General features: G+C 42.5%; 1 protein-coding gene across 1 annotated transcript in view; it reads left to right on the top strand.

The window, feature by feature from the left end:
• The window catches only part of LOC311144395 (reticulon-4 receptor-like), a gene marked incomplete at its 5' end in the record, with an annotated part of 70762 nt that extends 55495 nt beyond the window's left edge, over window positions 1-15267 (top strand). The window contains one exon of the mRNA XM_084180408.1: window positions 13747-15267. Within this exon, the coding sequence (XP_084036534.1) occupies window positions 13747-15161 (1415 nt within the window). The 3' untranslated portion in view covers window positions 15162-15267. The remainder of the gene's footprint in view (window positions 1-13746) is intronic.
• Window positions 15268-16173: the final 906 nt, after the last annotated feature.

Below are 16173 nucleotides of genomic sequence, written 5' to 3'. Positions count from 1 at the left end.
CTGGCCAGCACTCTAAATGCATTAGCTGATGTGCAAAAAAGGGTTTCCATTATTTTGGCAGTTACCCATATGTAGCTTCTGTGTTTCTGCCTGCGTGATATAGGCCAGCCAGAATGAAGCTTTTACAGAGATGGACCAACACCTGTGCACAGTATCGCCCTAATGAGTTACCTGGTGACACATTTTAAACACCTGGTAACAATACTTAATACAGTGTCTTCTGTACTGCTGCCTGGTATATTTAAGTTACTGTATGCTGAAGAAAATATGCCCATACCAGAATTATGCTCTTACAGACACGGACAAAAAAGCAATGCTTAGTATCTCCCTAAAACTCACATCTGGAAGATGGCAACTATAATAAATACAGTAGGATTTGTGCTACTTATTACATATTTAAGTAATACTTACATGCTTCTGCATGACATATTGCATTTCCTGAAGAAATAGGCCCATGCATAATGAGGCTTGCTGTTACAGTAGAGAGATGTGCTAATGGATATGAACTCTATGGGCCAACCACATGATATAGGCCGACTCTTCTACGCTGGCTCCTCTGGGATTTGGAGAGTGCGTTGGGACGCCCCCCCCCACACACACACACACACTCAGCTGAGGCCTGCATTACTTTCATATCACATTACTTGCATTATACATTCTCCACAATGTACTGTGCGAAATGGTGTCGTGGAATATTCTCAAAAAGATTCCTCTTAGACACCGAAGCTTGTTAGTTCAAGTAAACCTTATTACAAAGTAACAAGCTGAGCTGCTCCGCGGAGCAACTGCCGGTCCCAGACTCGGTGATCTCTTTTTATACAGTTACATGCCTACATAACTTCATAGTCACGCCTCTTTATGTTAATGTACAACATTATTATATTTTTGTCTCGTATGCTCTTGTTCACGCCCAGTTCTGCTTTGGTTTCCCCTCCTTCCTGGCACTAATCTTTGGGCGTGAACTATATTGGTGGCGTGACTTTAACAGTTTCTTTTTTTTTTTTACAATGTAAATACATACAATAATACAAGTACTTACTTGTGGGTGATTATATGATTATGTAGTCCACTCCCTTAAGCCTTTGAGGGTAATTATAGGATTATATAGTCAACTCCCTTAAGCCTTTGAGGGTGATTATATGATTATGTAGTCAACTCCCTTAAGCCTTTGAGGGTGATTATATGATTATGTAGTCAACTCCCTTAAGCCTTTGAGGGTGATTATATGATTATGTAGTCAACTCCCTTAAGCCTTTGAGGGTGATTATATGATTATGTAGTCAACTCCCTTAAGCCTTTGAGGGTAATTATAGGATTATGTAGTCAACTCCCTTAAGCCTTTGAGGGTAATTATAGGATTATGTAGTCAACTCCCTTAAGCCTTTGAGGGTAATTATAGGATTATATAGTCAACTCCCTTAAGCCTTTGAGGGTAATTATAGGATTATATAGTCAACTCCCTTAAGCCTTTGAGGGTAATTATAGGATTATATAGTCAACTCCCTTAAGCCTTTGAGGGTAATTATAGGATTATATAGTCAACTCCCTTAAGCCTTTGAGGGTAATTATAGGATTATATAGTCAACTCCCTTAAGCCTTTGAGGGTAATTATAGGATTATATAGTCAACTCCCTTAAGCCTTTGAGGGTAATTATAGGATTATATAGTCAACTCCCTTATAATGATTCTGTTTACTATCTTATGACTTCACAATACACGCAATGGAAAAACACCTAGAATGGCAATGCCGGTGGGACTGAGGGGGCAGAGAGAGAACTGTATGGAAGAGAACTCAAAAAGCTTCCCAGAGAGACTTCAAAGTGACTTTAATTTGCAGTGAGGGTTGGTTGATTACTAGGTCTACAACAGGGTGAGAGGTTTTTAGTTGTTACATGATTTTCTGACTTCAGCCCCTGACATTTAGTCCCTCTCTAGTTGCTAAGTTAAATTGTGTCATGTTTCCTATTTTACAACTGACGAGCAATCCAAGTAGTTCACAATCTGACATTGATTTCATGTTTTCACTTCGCACGTCTCTCTTGCATAACATTTCTCTTGTTTTAATATCCTTGTGAGGACTTCTGGTCCCCACAAGGATAGTAAAACCAAAAACACACACACTCACACTCACTCACACACACACACACACACACACACACACACACACACACACACACACACACACACACACACACACACACACACACACACACACACACACACACACACACACACACACTGTTGCTCCCTTATTTTTCTCTTTTGTCTCTCTCTCCCTCCGACCTTCGACCTCCGACCTCCTCAGTTATTCATGAGCCATCTGTCTGGATGAGATGAGTGCTGTGGCATATGTGTGGCAGACAGGCCCTGATCTGTCCCTCTGCCGCTCCACTAATTGTGTCCTTGTCTGTATACTAGACCAGGGGCTCCCCCAGAAACACACACGAGTGCAAACGCAAACGCAAACACTCACAAACACGCATGCACGCACAAAAGCAAAATGCACGTGCGCGCACACACACACAAACACACACGCACACCACGGGTGCTCCCACTCCAAAGCTAGTTATACACCATCTTATCCTTAATACCCTGATCAGGACACACATATGTTTATGTGCCGTTAGATTACCTGTTCTACCCTGCATATATTAATGTCAGGGAAACATTTAGGAACTGTAGTTCTATCCCTGCATATGTGAACGACCGGCTCGATTCGGTCTTATGTAACAAAATTTGAAATTGTGTTTTTTTTACATTGGATAAACGTAGAGACTCAGAGCTAGAAAATGGTATATCATACACTACAGTTGAGGGACAATGGGAATGTAATTCTGCTTTGAATGTTGATAAACTTGTAACCCCACTTTTGAGAAAATGACCCTTAAATGTTTTGGTAGACCTACTAGAGAGCTCTTCTTTGTCTACACCCATTCAGCATCGTTCACACCCTCTAAAGCCTTAGCCCCACCCATCTCTTTAAGGATTCACCATGAGGCAATGTACTAAACAACCAAAGATTCCAAGACTAAAGGCTGGTTTATACTACGTCTATCGACATGTCTGTAGACAGCTGTTGCAGTGACATCATGAACATTCTATTGTCGTCCGACATCAAACTTGTCGTTGTCGTCATGAAAAAGTATAAACACAAAAACGACAGGCTGCATGACATCAGCAGCCTGGTGGTCCAAAATAGCATAACTGATAACACTCATAAACCCATCCGTTTAAAAATTAATTTAGTATATGTCAATCTAGCAAACCAGTCAACTAAAAGCAACTTTCGAAACAATGTTTTGGTTTGTTTCTAGCTTGTTAGCTAGCAAGCTAACATTAAGTTATCTGGCTAGCCAGTTAAATTTTTTTACATATCATGTAGCTGACAACGTCTTAACTTTAGCTAATTTGTATTCGTTATTACAGGAAAATAAACTCACAACAAGATCATTATTTACAAGTTAATGGCGAGTTAATGGTGAGCTAATTACAGAAAATAGCTTACTGTTGTGAGTGTGATGAAATAAAAGCAGGGCATTCTACTGGATATTTTTTTTACTTGGACACTGTCTCGTTGGCCTAGTGTTACATCCTAATTTGACTTTGGTGCAGGTCATGTTGTTCTTCACATTACCGTCTCTGATAAACACAAACTAAATCAAATAAAAAAGTGTAATGTCACATGCACAGGATACAGAAGTTGTAAACGGTAAAGTGAAATGGTTACTTGCATAGTGGAGCTAGATAGCTAGATAAACAATGAACCATAATCCCAACTCATAACATTACTACCCTGCATGAAACTGCTGGTAGCTAAAGCTAACTGACTAGGTTCAATGTTAGCTAGCTAGCTAACATTAGGCTAGAACTAGCAATGCAAATGGCTCTGAGATACGAATAATATTACTAAAACAGATCATACACTTAACGTTAACTAGCGAGCCAGCCAGCTAACGGTAACTAGCTAGCTAACATACGCTTGAACTTGTAATGAAAACGACTTTCTGACTAAATTAGAAATGTATCATATATGAAAATGTAGCTAGCTAGACTCTTCCCAGTATACATGGATGAACGCTTCTCCCTCTCTTTCATGGATGCCATGGTGCCAGTAACCGAAAGGTCGCTGGTTCTAATCCCCGAGCCGACTATGTGAAAAATCTGTCGATGTGCCCTTGAGCAAGTCACTTAACCCTAATTGCTCCTGTAAGTCGCTCTGGATAAGAGCGTCTGCTAAATGACTAAAATGTAATGTAAAGATGTTGACCTTAGTTTGAAGATGTAATCTGGAGACAGGTGTTTTATACAACAGCCTTCTTCTGTGTGTTCTCTTTTCGACTCCCTCCGCATTATTTGCAATCAAACGCCAGAATTTTCTCCAACTTCTTAGCTATCATACTCTGCTTCCACCGGGCATTCCACTGATTTCAAAACTCGGTCCTCCAGAAAGTGGAGAGCATTAGCAACACTTATCCAGTTCTATGTGATATCTTTCAAAATAGCCGCTTTAGAAAGGATTACCTACACATACTGAGCAGCTCATGTTATAGACAGAAGCATGCTACATGGCAGACCAATCCAAACTAATCTCTCGGCATGTCCAGGCCATCCATTATCTCAGCCAATCATGGCTAGCAGGAAGGTTCCTGTCTTTTTCCATGGTTAAACCAACTAGGCTCGTAATTTAACAATTATATTCGCATTTACAGATGGCATACAAGTTTGTTATTAAGGCACATAAAAGTGCACATGTTCCAGCAGCAATTTCTGCCAAAAAATGCATTTGGAAAAAAAAATTAATGTTTACGTTCAATGGCTCTCCTGTAAAGTAGTGACGCGCGACATTACCTGTTGCCTAGTTACCTGAAACGAGTCACATATGTTCATGCCAGGGAAACATTTAGGGACATTAGTTCCGTCGCTGCATAAATTAATGTTGGAAAACATTAGGAACTATAGTTTCATCCTTGTATGTTAACCTCTACGGTATTGGTGTCCCGTACACAGGACAGTTGAGCTAACTTGCGCTAATGTGATTAGCATTACTGTCCAGGACATAGACATGTCTTATATAGGCAGAAAGCTTTCATTCTTGTTAATCTAACTGCACTGTCCAATTTACAGTAGCTATTACAGTGAAATAATACCATGCTATTGTTTGAGGAGAGTGCACAACAACAAAAAACTTATCACAGCAACTGGTTTGATACAGTCACCTCTGAAGGTAAATAATGTACTTACATTCAGTAACCTTGCTCTGATTTGTCATCCAGAGGGTCCCAGAGATAAAATGTAGCATAGTTCTATTTGATGAAATCCATTTTTATATTCAAATGTAGGAACTGGGTTCTACAGTTTGAACCCTTGCTGTCTCTGGCTCCACACCCACCCCACCCGGCCATCTAGATGTGTGAAAGTTGGTGTATAAGCTAATGATCCATCATGTATGACATTCCTGGGAGTGTGTAAACTTACATTTTATATTGCCAAATCATTTTTGTATGTTCTCTATAGTAATGTACTTGAAAATGTATAAATTGACCAATTACACACATTTGGGCAGACATCTTATGCCAAAACCTAAATTGTGCCTAAACTGCAATGTTACATTGTGGCCTTTCTCTTGCATTTCAAAGACGATGAATCTAATGTGTTATATTCTCCTACATTAATTTCACATTTCCACAAACTTCAAAGTGTTTCCCATCAAACGGTATCAAGAATATACATACCCTTGCTTCGGATCCTGAACTACAGGATTTGGGTATGTAATTTTAGGCGAAATTTGAAAAGAAGGATCCGATCCTTAAGAGGTTAAAGAGGGAAGCATTTACGAGCGGAACCAACTCTTCAAATCCGGTTTCCCATCATGCCGTATACTCAGTGAATTCCCCTTGAAAGAGTAAATGCCACCAGTCAAAGATGTGCAGTACCAGTCAAATGTTTGGACACACCTACTCATTCAAAGGTTTTTCTTAATGTTTTACTATTTTCTACATTGTAGAATAATAGTGAAGACATCAAAACTATGAAATAACACATATGGAATCATGTAGTAACCAAAAAAGTGTTAAACAAATCAAAATATATTTTAGATTTGAGAGTCTTCAAAGTATCCACCCTTTGCCTTGATGACAGTTTTGCACACTCTTGGCATTCTCTCAACTAGCTTTATTAGGAATGCTTTTCCAACAGTCTTGAAGGAGTTCCCACATATGCTGAGCACTTGTTGGCTGCTTTTCCTTCAGTCTGCGGTCCAACTCATCCCAAACCATATCAATTGGGTTGAGATTGGGTGATTGTGGAGGCCAGGTCATCTGATGCAGCACTCAATCACTCTCCTTGGTCAAATAGCCCTTACACAGCCTGGAGGTGTGTTTTGGGTCATTGTCCTGTTGAAAAACAAATGATAGTCCCACTAAGCGCAAACCAGATGGGATGGCGTATCGCTGCAGAATGCTGTGGTAGCCATGCTGCTTAAGTGTGCCTTGAATTCTAAATAAATCACTGACAGTGTCACCAGGAAAGCACCCTCAGACCATCACACCTCCTCCTCCATGCTTCCTGGTGGGAACCACACATGCGGAGATCGTCCGTTCACCTACCCTGCATCTCACAAAGACACGGCGGTTGGAATCAAAAATCTCTAATTTGGACTCATCAGACCAAAGGACAGATTTCCACCGGTCTAATTTTCATTGCTCGTGTTTCTTGTCCCAAGCAAGTCTCTTCTTATTATTGGTGTCATTTAGTTCAACCATGAAGGCCTGATTCACGCAGTCTCCTCTGAACAGTTGATGTTGAGATGTGTCTGTTACTTGAACTCTGTGAAGCATTTATTTGGGCTGCAATTTCTGAGGCTGGTATCTCTAATGAACTTATCCTCTGCAGCAGAGGTAACTCTGGGTCTTCCTTTCCTGTGGTGGTCCTCATGAGAGCCAGTTTCATCATAGCCCTTGATGATTTGTGTGACTGCGCCTGAAGAAACTTTAAAAGTTCTTGAAATCTTCCGGATTGACTGAACTTCATGTCTTAAAGTAATGGTGGACTATTGTTTCTCTTTGCTTATTAGAGCTGTTCTTGCCATAATATGGACTTGATCTTTTCCCAAATAGGACTATCTTCTGTATACCACCCCTACCTTGTCACAACACAACTGATTGGCTCAAACACATTAATTCCACAAATTAACTTTTAATAAGGCACACCTGTTAATTGAAATGCATTCCAGGTGACTACCTCATGAAGCTGGTTGAGAGAATGCCAAGAGTGTACAAAGCTGTCATCAAGGCAAAGGGTGGCTACATTGAAGAATCTCAAATATAAAATATGTTTTGAGTTGATTCCATATGTTTTATTTCATAGTTTTGATGTCTTCACTATTTTTCTACATTGTAGAAAATAGTCAAAATAAAGATAAACCCTGGAATGAGTAGGTGTGTCCAAACTTTTGACTGGTACTGTAGGTCCTAGTATGACAGCCAGGAAGAGGTTTAAATGCACTTCATCACCATACACAATCACTTGGCTTTACAACCACTTTGTGACAGCGCTTTGAGAACATCACATTGCCCTTAGCTTATTCACTTCTACATGATATTAAGCTGCATTTGTATGCATGAATGCATTTACAACAAACAAACAGCCTAAAGTACACAGATCTGGACTATATTTGGAACATGTTAAATTCCACAACAACAACAACGTTGTGTGATCAAAGATAGAAAGAGGCCATCTCCAAGAGAGAGACATCACTTCTCTTCCCTTCTCCTCTCAGCTAAGGGATAACACTGTCATGTTACCCGTCCGGGCCCGATCCATTTGTCTTCAGAGTGAAGCCAGCGTGATGCATTGTGGACCCGGTGGCTCCCCCACATGCCTTTGTGCTCTCAGGGCGCCTGGCCGGGTCGCCGGGTCAGAGTGGGATGCCTCCATCATGCTGAGACAAAGCACCGGATGGGCCTGGAATAGTGGAGTAGTGAAGTAGCAAACACACACACACACACACACACACACACACACACACACACACACACACACTGCCAGGGACGTACAGTATGCAAATGAGCCGGGAGGGAGTCAGGCTAGTCATGCACTGCTGCGTTAAGTAAACAGCTCTCTCTGTCCTCCTAACCCCTCCTCACGCCTTGCTATTATCTCAAGCGTTTTCTGTTCTCCACATTGTTCTTTTTGTTTTGGCAAATAATACAATTAGACGAGTGAGGAGTATCCTTGATGTCTGCCATTCATCACTAGGTTGTTAACTGTCTGGGCATATCTCCACCTCTGTCTCCCTGTCTGCCTCTCTGTCTGTGTCTCAATTGGAACCCTATTCTATATATAGTACACTACTTTTCACCAGGATCCATAGGGCTCTGGTCAAAAGTAGTGCACTATACAGGCAATAGGGTGCCAATTAGGACAACCTCTGCCTCCTTTTGTGAGGAAAAGTGCTTCTCAAACATGCAGGAGAGCCTGCTTTAGTTTATAAAGAGCTTGGAAGGAAGTCTGGCCGCTACAAGACGAAGAGGTTCTTGTCTCATCTTAGACAGAGTTAAGATTGTTGTTAGACCATAATGGACTTTTCAAGAGGGACAGATGTGCCAGTTTAACGGGAACACTAGAGATGTGGATTTGTGACTGTTGCTGTGTTAGGACTGTGGTTAGACACAACAGATAAGGGAGATAACATGTTGAAATCAAAGCTGGCAAAATGAGATACAGATAAATAGCTTTTTGTGGATTGATGCTGCATTTTGCGATTATTTGATATGAAGGTTAGCACCAGCACAATGTTATATATGCATTCATTATGTCAGTGTAGCCACATGCATATTTTACATTAGTATATTGCAGCACTATAAAGTTGATTGGAATTGAGAATAACAGTTGAAAGATTGAGTTTGATACACCCAACCGCTCAATAGTGAGGGCAAACTATTAGCAATGATGTTGTGATAGCTAGGAGAAAGTCCTATAGGTAAAAGGTGAGGGAAGAATCAGAGGTGGGTAGACAGGTCAGGACGTACAGTTCAGTAGACTTAGCAGATCAATACCGTGTGTGAGTGCCAACTTTTACATTGATGACAATGTTTTGAGACATGGTTGAATTCTCGAAAGTAGAAGGTGAGACAACTTCTGTGAACTTTCAAGTCACACAGAGGTCGTTCTGAAACAGCAGAGGGAAAAGTAGCACTTTAATTGAAGAAGAGTAAGCACAGTAAAAACAAAGTCCAAAGGGGTCAACGTGATGAGCGTAAAATGGCTTTGGATTGTTCATTTGGTTTGACAGGAACTAATGGCGAGGCATTTGATATAGTACTATATAAAGAAACCAGTCAGCGGGCAAAAAATAATTGGTGACGAAAAAGCTGATGACATCTGACTTGCTTAGAGTCAGAAGATGCTAATGAAGATACAATTACGACGGGAGCTCAGAAAACCGGATCTCCGAAACAAAGTCGATTGGGTGGACATAGCCTGTTAATGAACAGAAAAAACAAGACAACGCGTGGACATACAGTGAGGAGATACAAAGCATGCTCTATCTGCAGCGGTTCAAATATATATTGCTATTGTTAGGAAAGCAGGAGCTGGGGCTGGGAGGGAAGAGGAAAAAAGTGATGCGATGCAGAACGAAAGAGTAGTGGAAGGAAACTCTTGACAGCTTTCCGGTGGCAGAGTATGTCTGACTGAAGGTTGAGCAGGGAGATTGGAGGGAAAGTGCAACAGAGGGCTGCTGTCAGGCCACACCACAGCCTCCGTTAACAAGGAACAGGGATGAGCTTCTACTGCTGCATTAACAGCAGCAAGGCAGGATGGAGGGATGGAGAGGGATGGAGAGGGAGATGGAGAATGGGAGAATGGGAGGGAGGGAGGGAGGGAGGGAGGGAGGGTCTGGGTGGGTGGGTGGGTGGGAGGGAGGGAGAGGGTGTGGTAGAAAAAGTGAGAGGGAGGGAGGAGTTGAGCGAGGGAGGCAGAGAGAGGGATGGGGAATGGAGGGAGGCAGGGGAGGAAGAAGAGGAGGAAAGAGAGATAGAGGGATGGAGAAGACGGGAGGGGTAAAGCTCATGCATTTTCCAATACTTCACTACCTGTCACGGCAGAGAGCCTGGGATTCCAGTGATGGTTGAGGCAGCTGGGAATGGAAATCCTCACTTATGAGAGGGGCTATGGTCAGATTCACTGAGATTTGGCCAATATCTGCCATTGCCACCTGCCACCTGACATGGCATATTGGATTCGGATTCGGACTCTCCTGCTGTCACACTCTGACGTCTTGATCTGCCTTTGATGAATTAGTGAAATCTCTGTACTTGTATATGTACTGTGTCTGCATGTTCCATTGTCAGGTTAGAGATATAACATTGTTCCATTGTTAGGTTAGAGATAGAACATTGTTCCATTGTTAGGTTAGAGATAGAACATTGTTCCATTGTTAGGTTAGAGATAGAACATTGCATTTCTATAATTCAAGGGGAAATTGATTACGAGTTGAAAGGCCCAAAATAATTAGAAACACCATGTTGACCACAATCATGCTGGATCATCTGAACTGATATTTGCAGCAAATTATTGACGAAAGCAAATGCGCTGTTCTCTCTTTTTAACATGTTATGCCTCCGGGTCGAACACCTACACACACCTTTACAAGTCTTAATCAGCTGAGAATCATTGCAGCTAACAAGTCCTTCCTGTATGTCATCTTCACGCTTGCAGCTGCACTCAGTCATGGCCGCCTTGTAGACTACAGCACCCAGGGGGGGTTCCTCTACCCTCTTCTCTCCACCCTGGAAACCAACAGACCTGGGTTCAAATATTATTTGAAATCTTTCAAATACTTTGAGCGTGTAGTCTAGCCTGCCTAGTGTGAAATGGTATGCAGCTCTTTGACTATTCTATTGGTTCCATTGCAACAGACAAGCTCAGTCAAACACAGATAACATATTTAAAGTGATCTAAAATATTTGAACCTAGGTCACCTCTCCACCCTGGCAACCAGCACCAAGCCCCACCACACGTATCTTTACACGACAGGCTAAATGTCAAACCGTCGGAAAACTCTAGAACGCCATTAGTTACGTCCACCCTATTAGCGCTGGCTAATTCTGCATAAAACCGACCCACCCATATTTAATCAGCTTCTCGGGACCCCTCTCCTCGATTTCCCGGGGCTTCATGCTTGCGTTGGTAGCAGGGAGGAAATGGGTCCCCAGGGCCAAATAACCACCGACGGGGTCTCTCTTTAAAGACACACTGCATCACTAGTAAGGAGAGAGCTATCTCCCTTCAGAGGGCCCTGTTATGCAGAATTTGAATTTGGATGTTACTTAAACTGTATACAGTGAGAGAAAAAAGTATTTGATCCCCTGCTGATTTTGTACGTTTGCCCACTGACAAAGACATGATCAGTCTATAATTTTAATGGTAGGTTTATTTGAACAGTGAGAGACAGAAGAACAACAAAAAAATCCAGAAAAACAATGTCAAAAATGTTATAAATTGATTTGCATTTTAATGAGGGAAATAAGTATTTGACCCCTCTGCAAAACATGACTTAGTACTTGGTGGCAAAACCCTTGTTGGCAATCACAGAGGTCAGACGTTTCTTGTAGTTGGCCACCAGGTTTGCACACATCTCAGGAGGGATTGTCGTAGAAATATTTGACTCAAAAGTAGTCAACTCAAAAATATCTCACAAGAAACTGAATCCAAAAATTAGACTTTATTAGTTGCGTAACAAAGCCGAGCTTGCTCCATGGAACAACTGGCTCTCCGTGGCTCAAAGATCTCCTTTTATACAAATACAAGTGCATAGTCATCCTTACATAGGATATACAGTTACTCCCCTTAGGGTAAATGATTAACTTCTTTCATGGCCACGCCACCCTTATCTTTCAACGTCTAGATGTCACATGTTGTTTTCTCCAAAAAGGCTATGTGAACTTTTCCAGATGAGACCTCTTTCCCTTATCTCATTATATTGGTGGCAGACCCTTTCTTAAAAATAATACACATACATACATTAAGGCATTGGCTATATTCCTTATTTGAGCATGCATCTGGATTACAAAGTATCAACCATGTTTACTATATTTTACCTTTTAGCACTTCCCAACATTTGCCTTATAAAATATATAAATAGGATTTGGTCCCACTCCTCTTTGCAGAGCTTCTCCAAGTCATTAAGGTTTCGAGGCTGACATTTGGCAACTCGAACCTTCAGCTCCCTCCACAGATTTTCTATGGGATTAAGGTCTGGAGACTGGCTAGGCCACTCCAGGACCTTAATGTGCTTCTTCTTGAGCCACTCCTTTGTTGCCTTGGCCGTGTGTTTTGGGTCATTGTCATGCTGGAATACCCATCCACGACCCATTTTCAAAGCCCTGGCTGAGGGAAAGAGGTTCTCAGCCAAGATTTGATGGTACATGGCCCGTCCATCGTCCCTTTGATGCGGTGGTTGTCCTGTCCCCTTAGCAGAAAAACACCCCCAAAGCATAATGTTTCCACCTCCATGTTTGACGGTGGGGATGGTGTTCTTGGGGTCATAGGCAGCATTCCTCCTCCTCCAAACACGGCGAGTTGAGTTGATGCCAAAGAGCTCAATTTTGGTCTCATCTGACCACAACACTTTCACCCAGTTCTCCTCTGAATCATTCAGATGTTCATTGGCAAACTTCAGACGGGCCTGTATATGTGCTTTCTTGAGCAGGGGGACCTTGCAGGATTTCAGTCCTTCACGGCATTGTGTGTTACCAATTGTTTTCTTGGTGACTATGGTCCCAGCTGCCTTGAGATCATTGACAAGATCCTCCCGTGTAGTTCTGGGCTAATTCCTCACCGTTCTCATGATCATTGCAACTCCACGAGGTGAGATCTTGCATGGAGCCCCAGGCCGAGGGAGATTATCAGTTATTTTATGTTTCTTCCATTTGCGAATAATCGCACAAACTGTTGTCACCTTCTCACCAAGCTGCTTGCCGATGGTCTTGTAGCCCATTCCAGCCTTGTGTAGGTCTATAATCTTGTCCCTGACATCCTTGGAGAGCTCTTTGGTCTCGGCCATGGTGGAGAGTTTGGAATCTGATTGATTGATTGCTTCTGTGGACAGGTGTCTTTTATGCAGGTAACAAACTGAGATTAGCAGCACTCCCTTTAAGAGTGTGCTCCTAATCTCAGCTCGTTACCTGTATAAAAGACACCTGGGAGCCAGAAATCTTTCTGATTGAGAGGGGGTCAAATACTTATTTCCCTCATTAAAATGCAAATCAATTTATAACATTTTTGACATGTGTTTTTATGGATTTTTGTTGTTATTTTGTCTCTCACTGTTCAAATAAATCTACCATTAAAATTATAGACTGATCATTTCCTTGTCAGTGGGCAAACGTACAAAATCAGCAGGGGATCAAATACTTTTTTTCCTCACTGTATATGCCATTTGTAAATGTAAAGGAAAGCACTGCATTGGTGATTTGAGGGAAAATATATGTATTGATGTAATTTCAATATCTAATGGCAATGTCTGATTGCAGAACATTACCATTACTACCAGAGAGCAATTAGCTGATTTGATTTACAGGAAATAACAATCAAAAACCAATCAAGAGATAGTCAGAGGTGTTAAAATTACAAACATTCACATTTAGAAACCATTTAGGAACCACATTTACATGGAAATTAAGATGAAGTATTTTTTATGTAGTTTGTAGAACTGACCCTCTCTCTCTCTCTCCCTCCCTCCAGGGGGCCGACTCCTGTTCCTGGTGGTGTGGTTAAACCTGGTGCCTCGAGGAGCGGACGGCTGCCCGGCCAAATGTGTGTGTTACAGCGAGCCGCGGCCCACCGTGGCCTGCCAGCAGCAAGGACTGTTCTCCATCCCTACCGAGATCCCCGTGCGGAGCCAGCGGATATTCCTCCAGAGCAACAAGCTGACCGTGGTCCGCTCCACCAGCTTCAGCTCTGTGCACAACCTTACCGTCCTCTGGATGTACTCTAACAATATCAGCCACATTGAGGCCGGGGCCTTCTACGGTCTGGAGCGACTGGAGGAGCTGGACATTGGGGACAACAGTAACCTGAGGATCATCAGCCCCACGGCCTTCAGGGGTCTGTCCAAGCTTCACACCCTCCATCTGCACAGGTGCGGCCTGTCGGAGTTACCTGTCGGAGCGTTCCAGGGACTGTTCTCCCTGCAGTACCTCTACCTGCAGGACAATAACCTGCTGGCCCTGCACGACGACACCTTCCTGGACCTGGCCAACCTCACTTATCTGTTCCTGCACAACAACAAGATCAAGACTGTGTCGGACCACATGCTGCGCGGCCTCATCAACCTTGACCGCCTGCTGCTGCACCAGAACCGGGTCATCTACGTCCAGCCAAGGGCATTCAGCGACCTGGGGAAGCTGACCACGCTGTTCCTGTTCTACAACAACCTTACCGTGCTGACCGGGGAGACCATGGACCCGCTGGTGTCCCTGCAGTACCTGCGTCTCAATGGGAACCAGTGGGTATGTGACTGTCGGGCCAGTACCCTGTGGGACTGGTTCAAACGCTTCAAGGGCTCCAGCTCGGAGCTCGAGTGTAACGTCCCCCTGGAGTTGTTCGGGAAGGACCTGAAACGGCTGAAGAGTAACGACCTGGAAGGGTGTGTGGAGACGCCCCAGATCCAGACCCAGCTCTTCAGCTCCAAGCCGCACTCCGGAAAATTGCCCTCCACGGAAAATCCTCTAGGAGACGGAATTCCCAGGTGTTGTCTTCCAGACAACGATAAGTCCTCTATCATCTCCGGGAAAGCCATCCCTGACCCCTCATCCTACAACAGCCGTCAGATCACCAACAACCCCCTCAAGGAGAAGGAGAACATATCCAAGACCAAATTCAGAGAGCAGGAGCGAACGAAAAACGAGACCATCCGGAATAAGCAGAGTCTCAACGACGGGCCTCTGGGGACCCTGTCCAACAACCTTGACCAGTCATTGGACCAAATCGAAGACCTGGAATCTTCTACAGCCCCAACCAGGAAGAAAAAGAAGTGCACTAAAAAGCCCAAATCTGACACCCAGTGTCTCAAAGGCCATGGATCTACAATGCAGGTGGCGCTGAGTTCTCTCTTCATGTCCATAATCTGGATCTGGTTCTTGTTGGCCATGTCTTAGGACTTTAGGGCCTGGCTGGGATTAGATCACATGCTAAATAAACATTGCTGGGACTTACAGATTGTTATTAATGCTCATGACAATAATACAGAATCTTTCTGCAGTGACCTCTGACCTCCAATAATAGCCCAGAGACTGATAACCAGGAAGTCAGGTTTGGACACATTACCAGGGTAACAAGGACTCATTCCTTGAAGTTAAACTACAACAGAAGTTAAAATACAATTTAACAAAATGGATGCCTTTACAGAACACGTCATATCTAATGTATATAATAAAATCAGTGCCCAAATTGTTTGTTCTGTATGTACTTTACTGTACCGTGTCTAAGCTACACCACTTTGGAGACTCTCCTTATTACTATCAAAAAGCTTTTACTGCAAAGACAGTGACTGCTGAGACAGACCACTGAAAACAATAAGAAAAAACATGAATTCCGAGGGCCGGCTGAACGCACACAAAGAACGTTTATTGAAAAATAGATTTTCATCCCCCCCCCATTATTTATTAAAAAAGTGATGCATTTGTTGGGTACTGTTATGTTTTTTTATGTTTATACGTATTTCAGTAAAGACAAATGTTTATTGTTCCCCAGTTTGAGTTCTGTTTTCATCACAGTAAGGGTAAAGGTATCTTTGGCTAATAGAAGGCTGGCTAAATATTTTACAGAGATTGCAATGGAATCATAGATATGCTTTTTATTTTACTTGTGTAAAAGTATGAATATATTATGAATAAAAGGTCTCCTTTCATATAACTGGTTGGTTATTGATGTGTTCTTTTTAGGCACTAGAGGATAACTCTTCAGTATAACTAGTAATACAATCACACATAATTCAACAGCATCAAACAGAATCACTCATGACTACTCAATTGTATTTTACTTCTTCAGGCTATTGTTCATGAACACAATGTAATGTAATGTATGTCCAAATATATAGTAGACCTATGGCAGTGTCTGAATTTCTTCGCACATAGACATATTAAACCTTAATATACATTGTGTATGATC

This window comes from Coregonus lavaretus (assembly GCF_964263955.1).
Source record: "Coregonus lavaretus genome assembly, chromosome: 17".
Classification (NCBI taxonomy): Eukaryota; Metazoa; Chordata; class Actinopteri; order Salmoniformes; family Salmonidae; genus Coregonus; species Coregonus lavaretus.
Note: the sequence above shows the minus strand (reverse complement) of the source record. Positions and strands in the feature narration are given on the sequence as shown.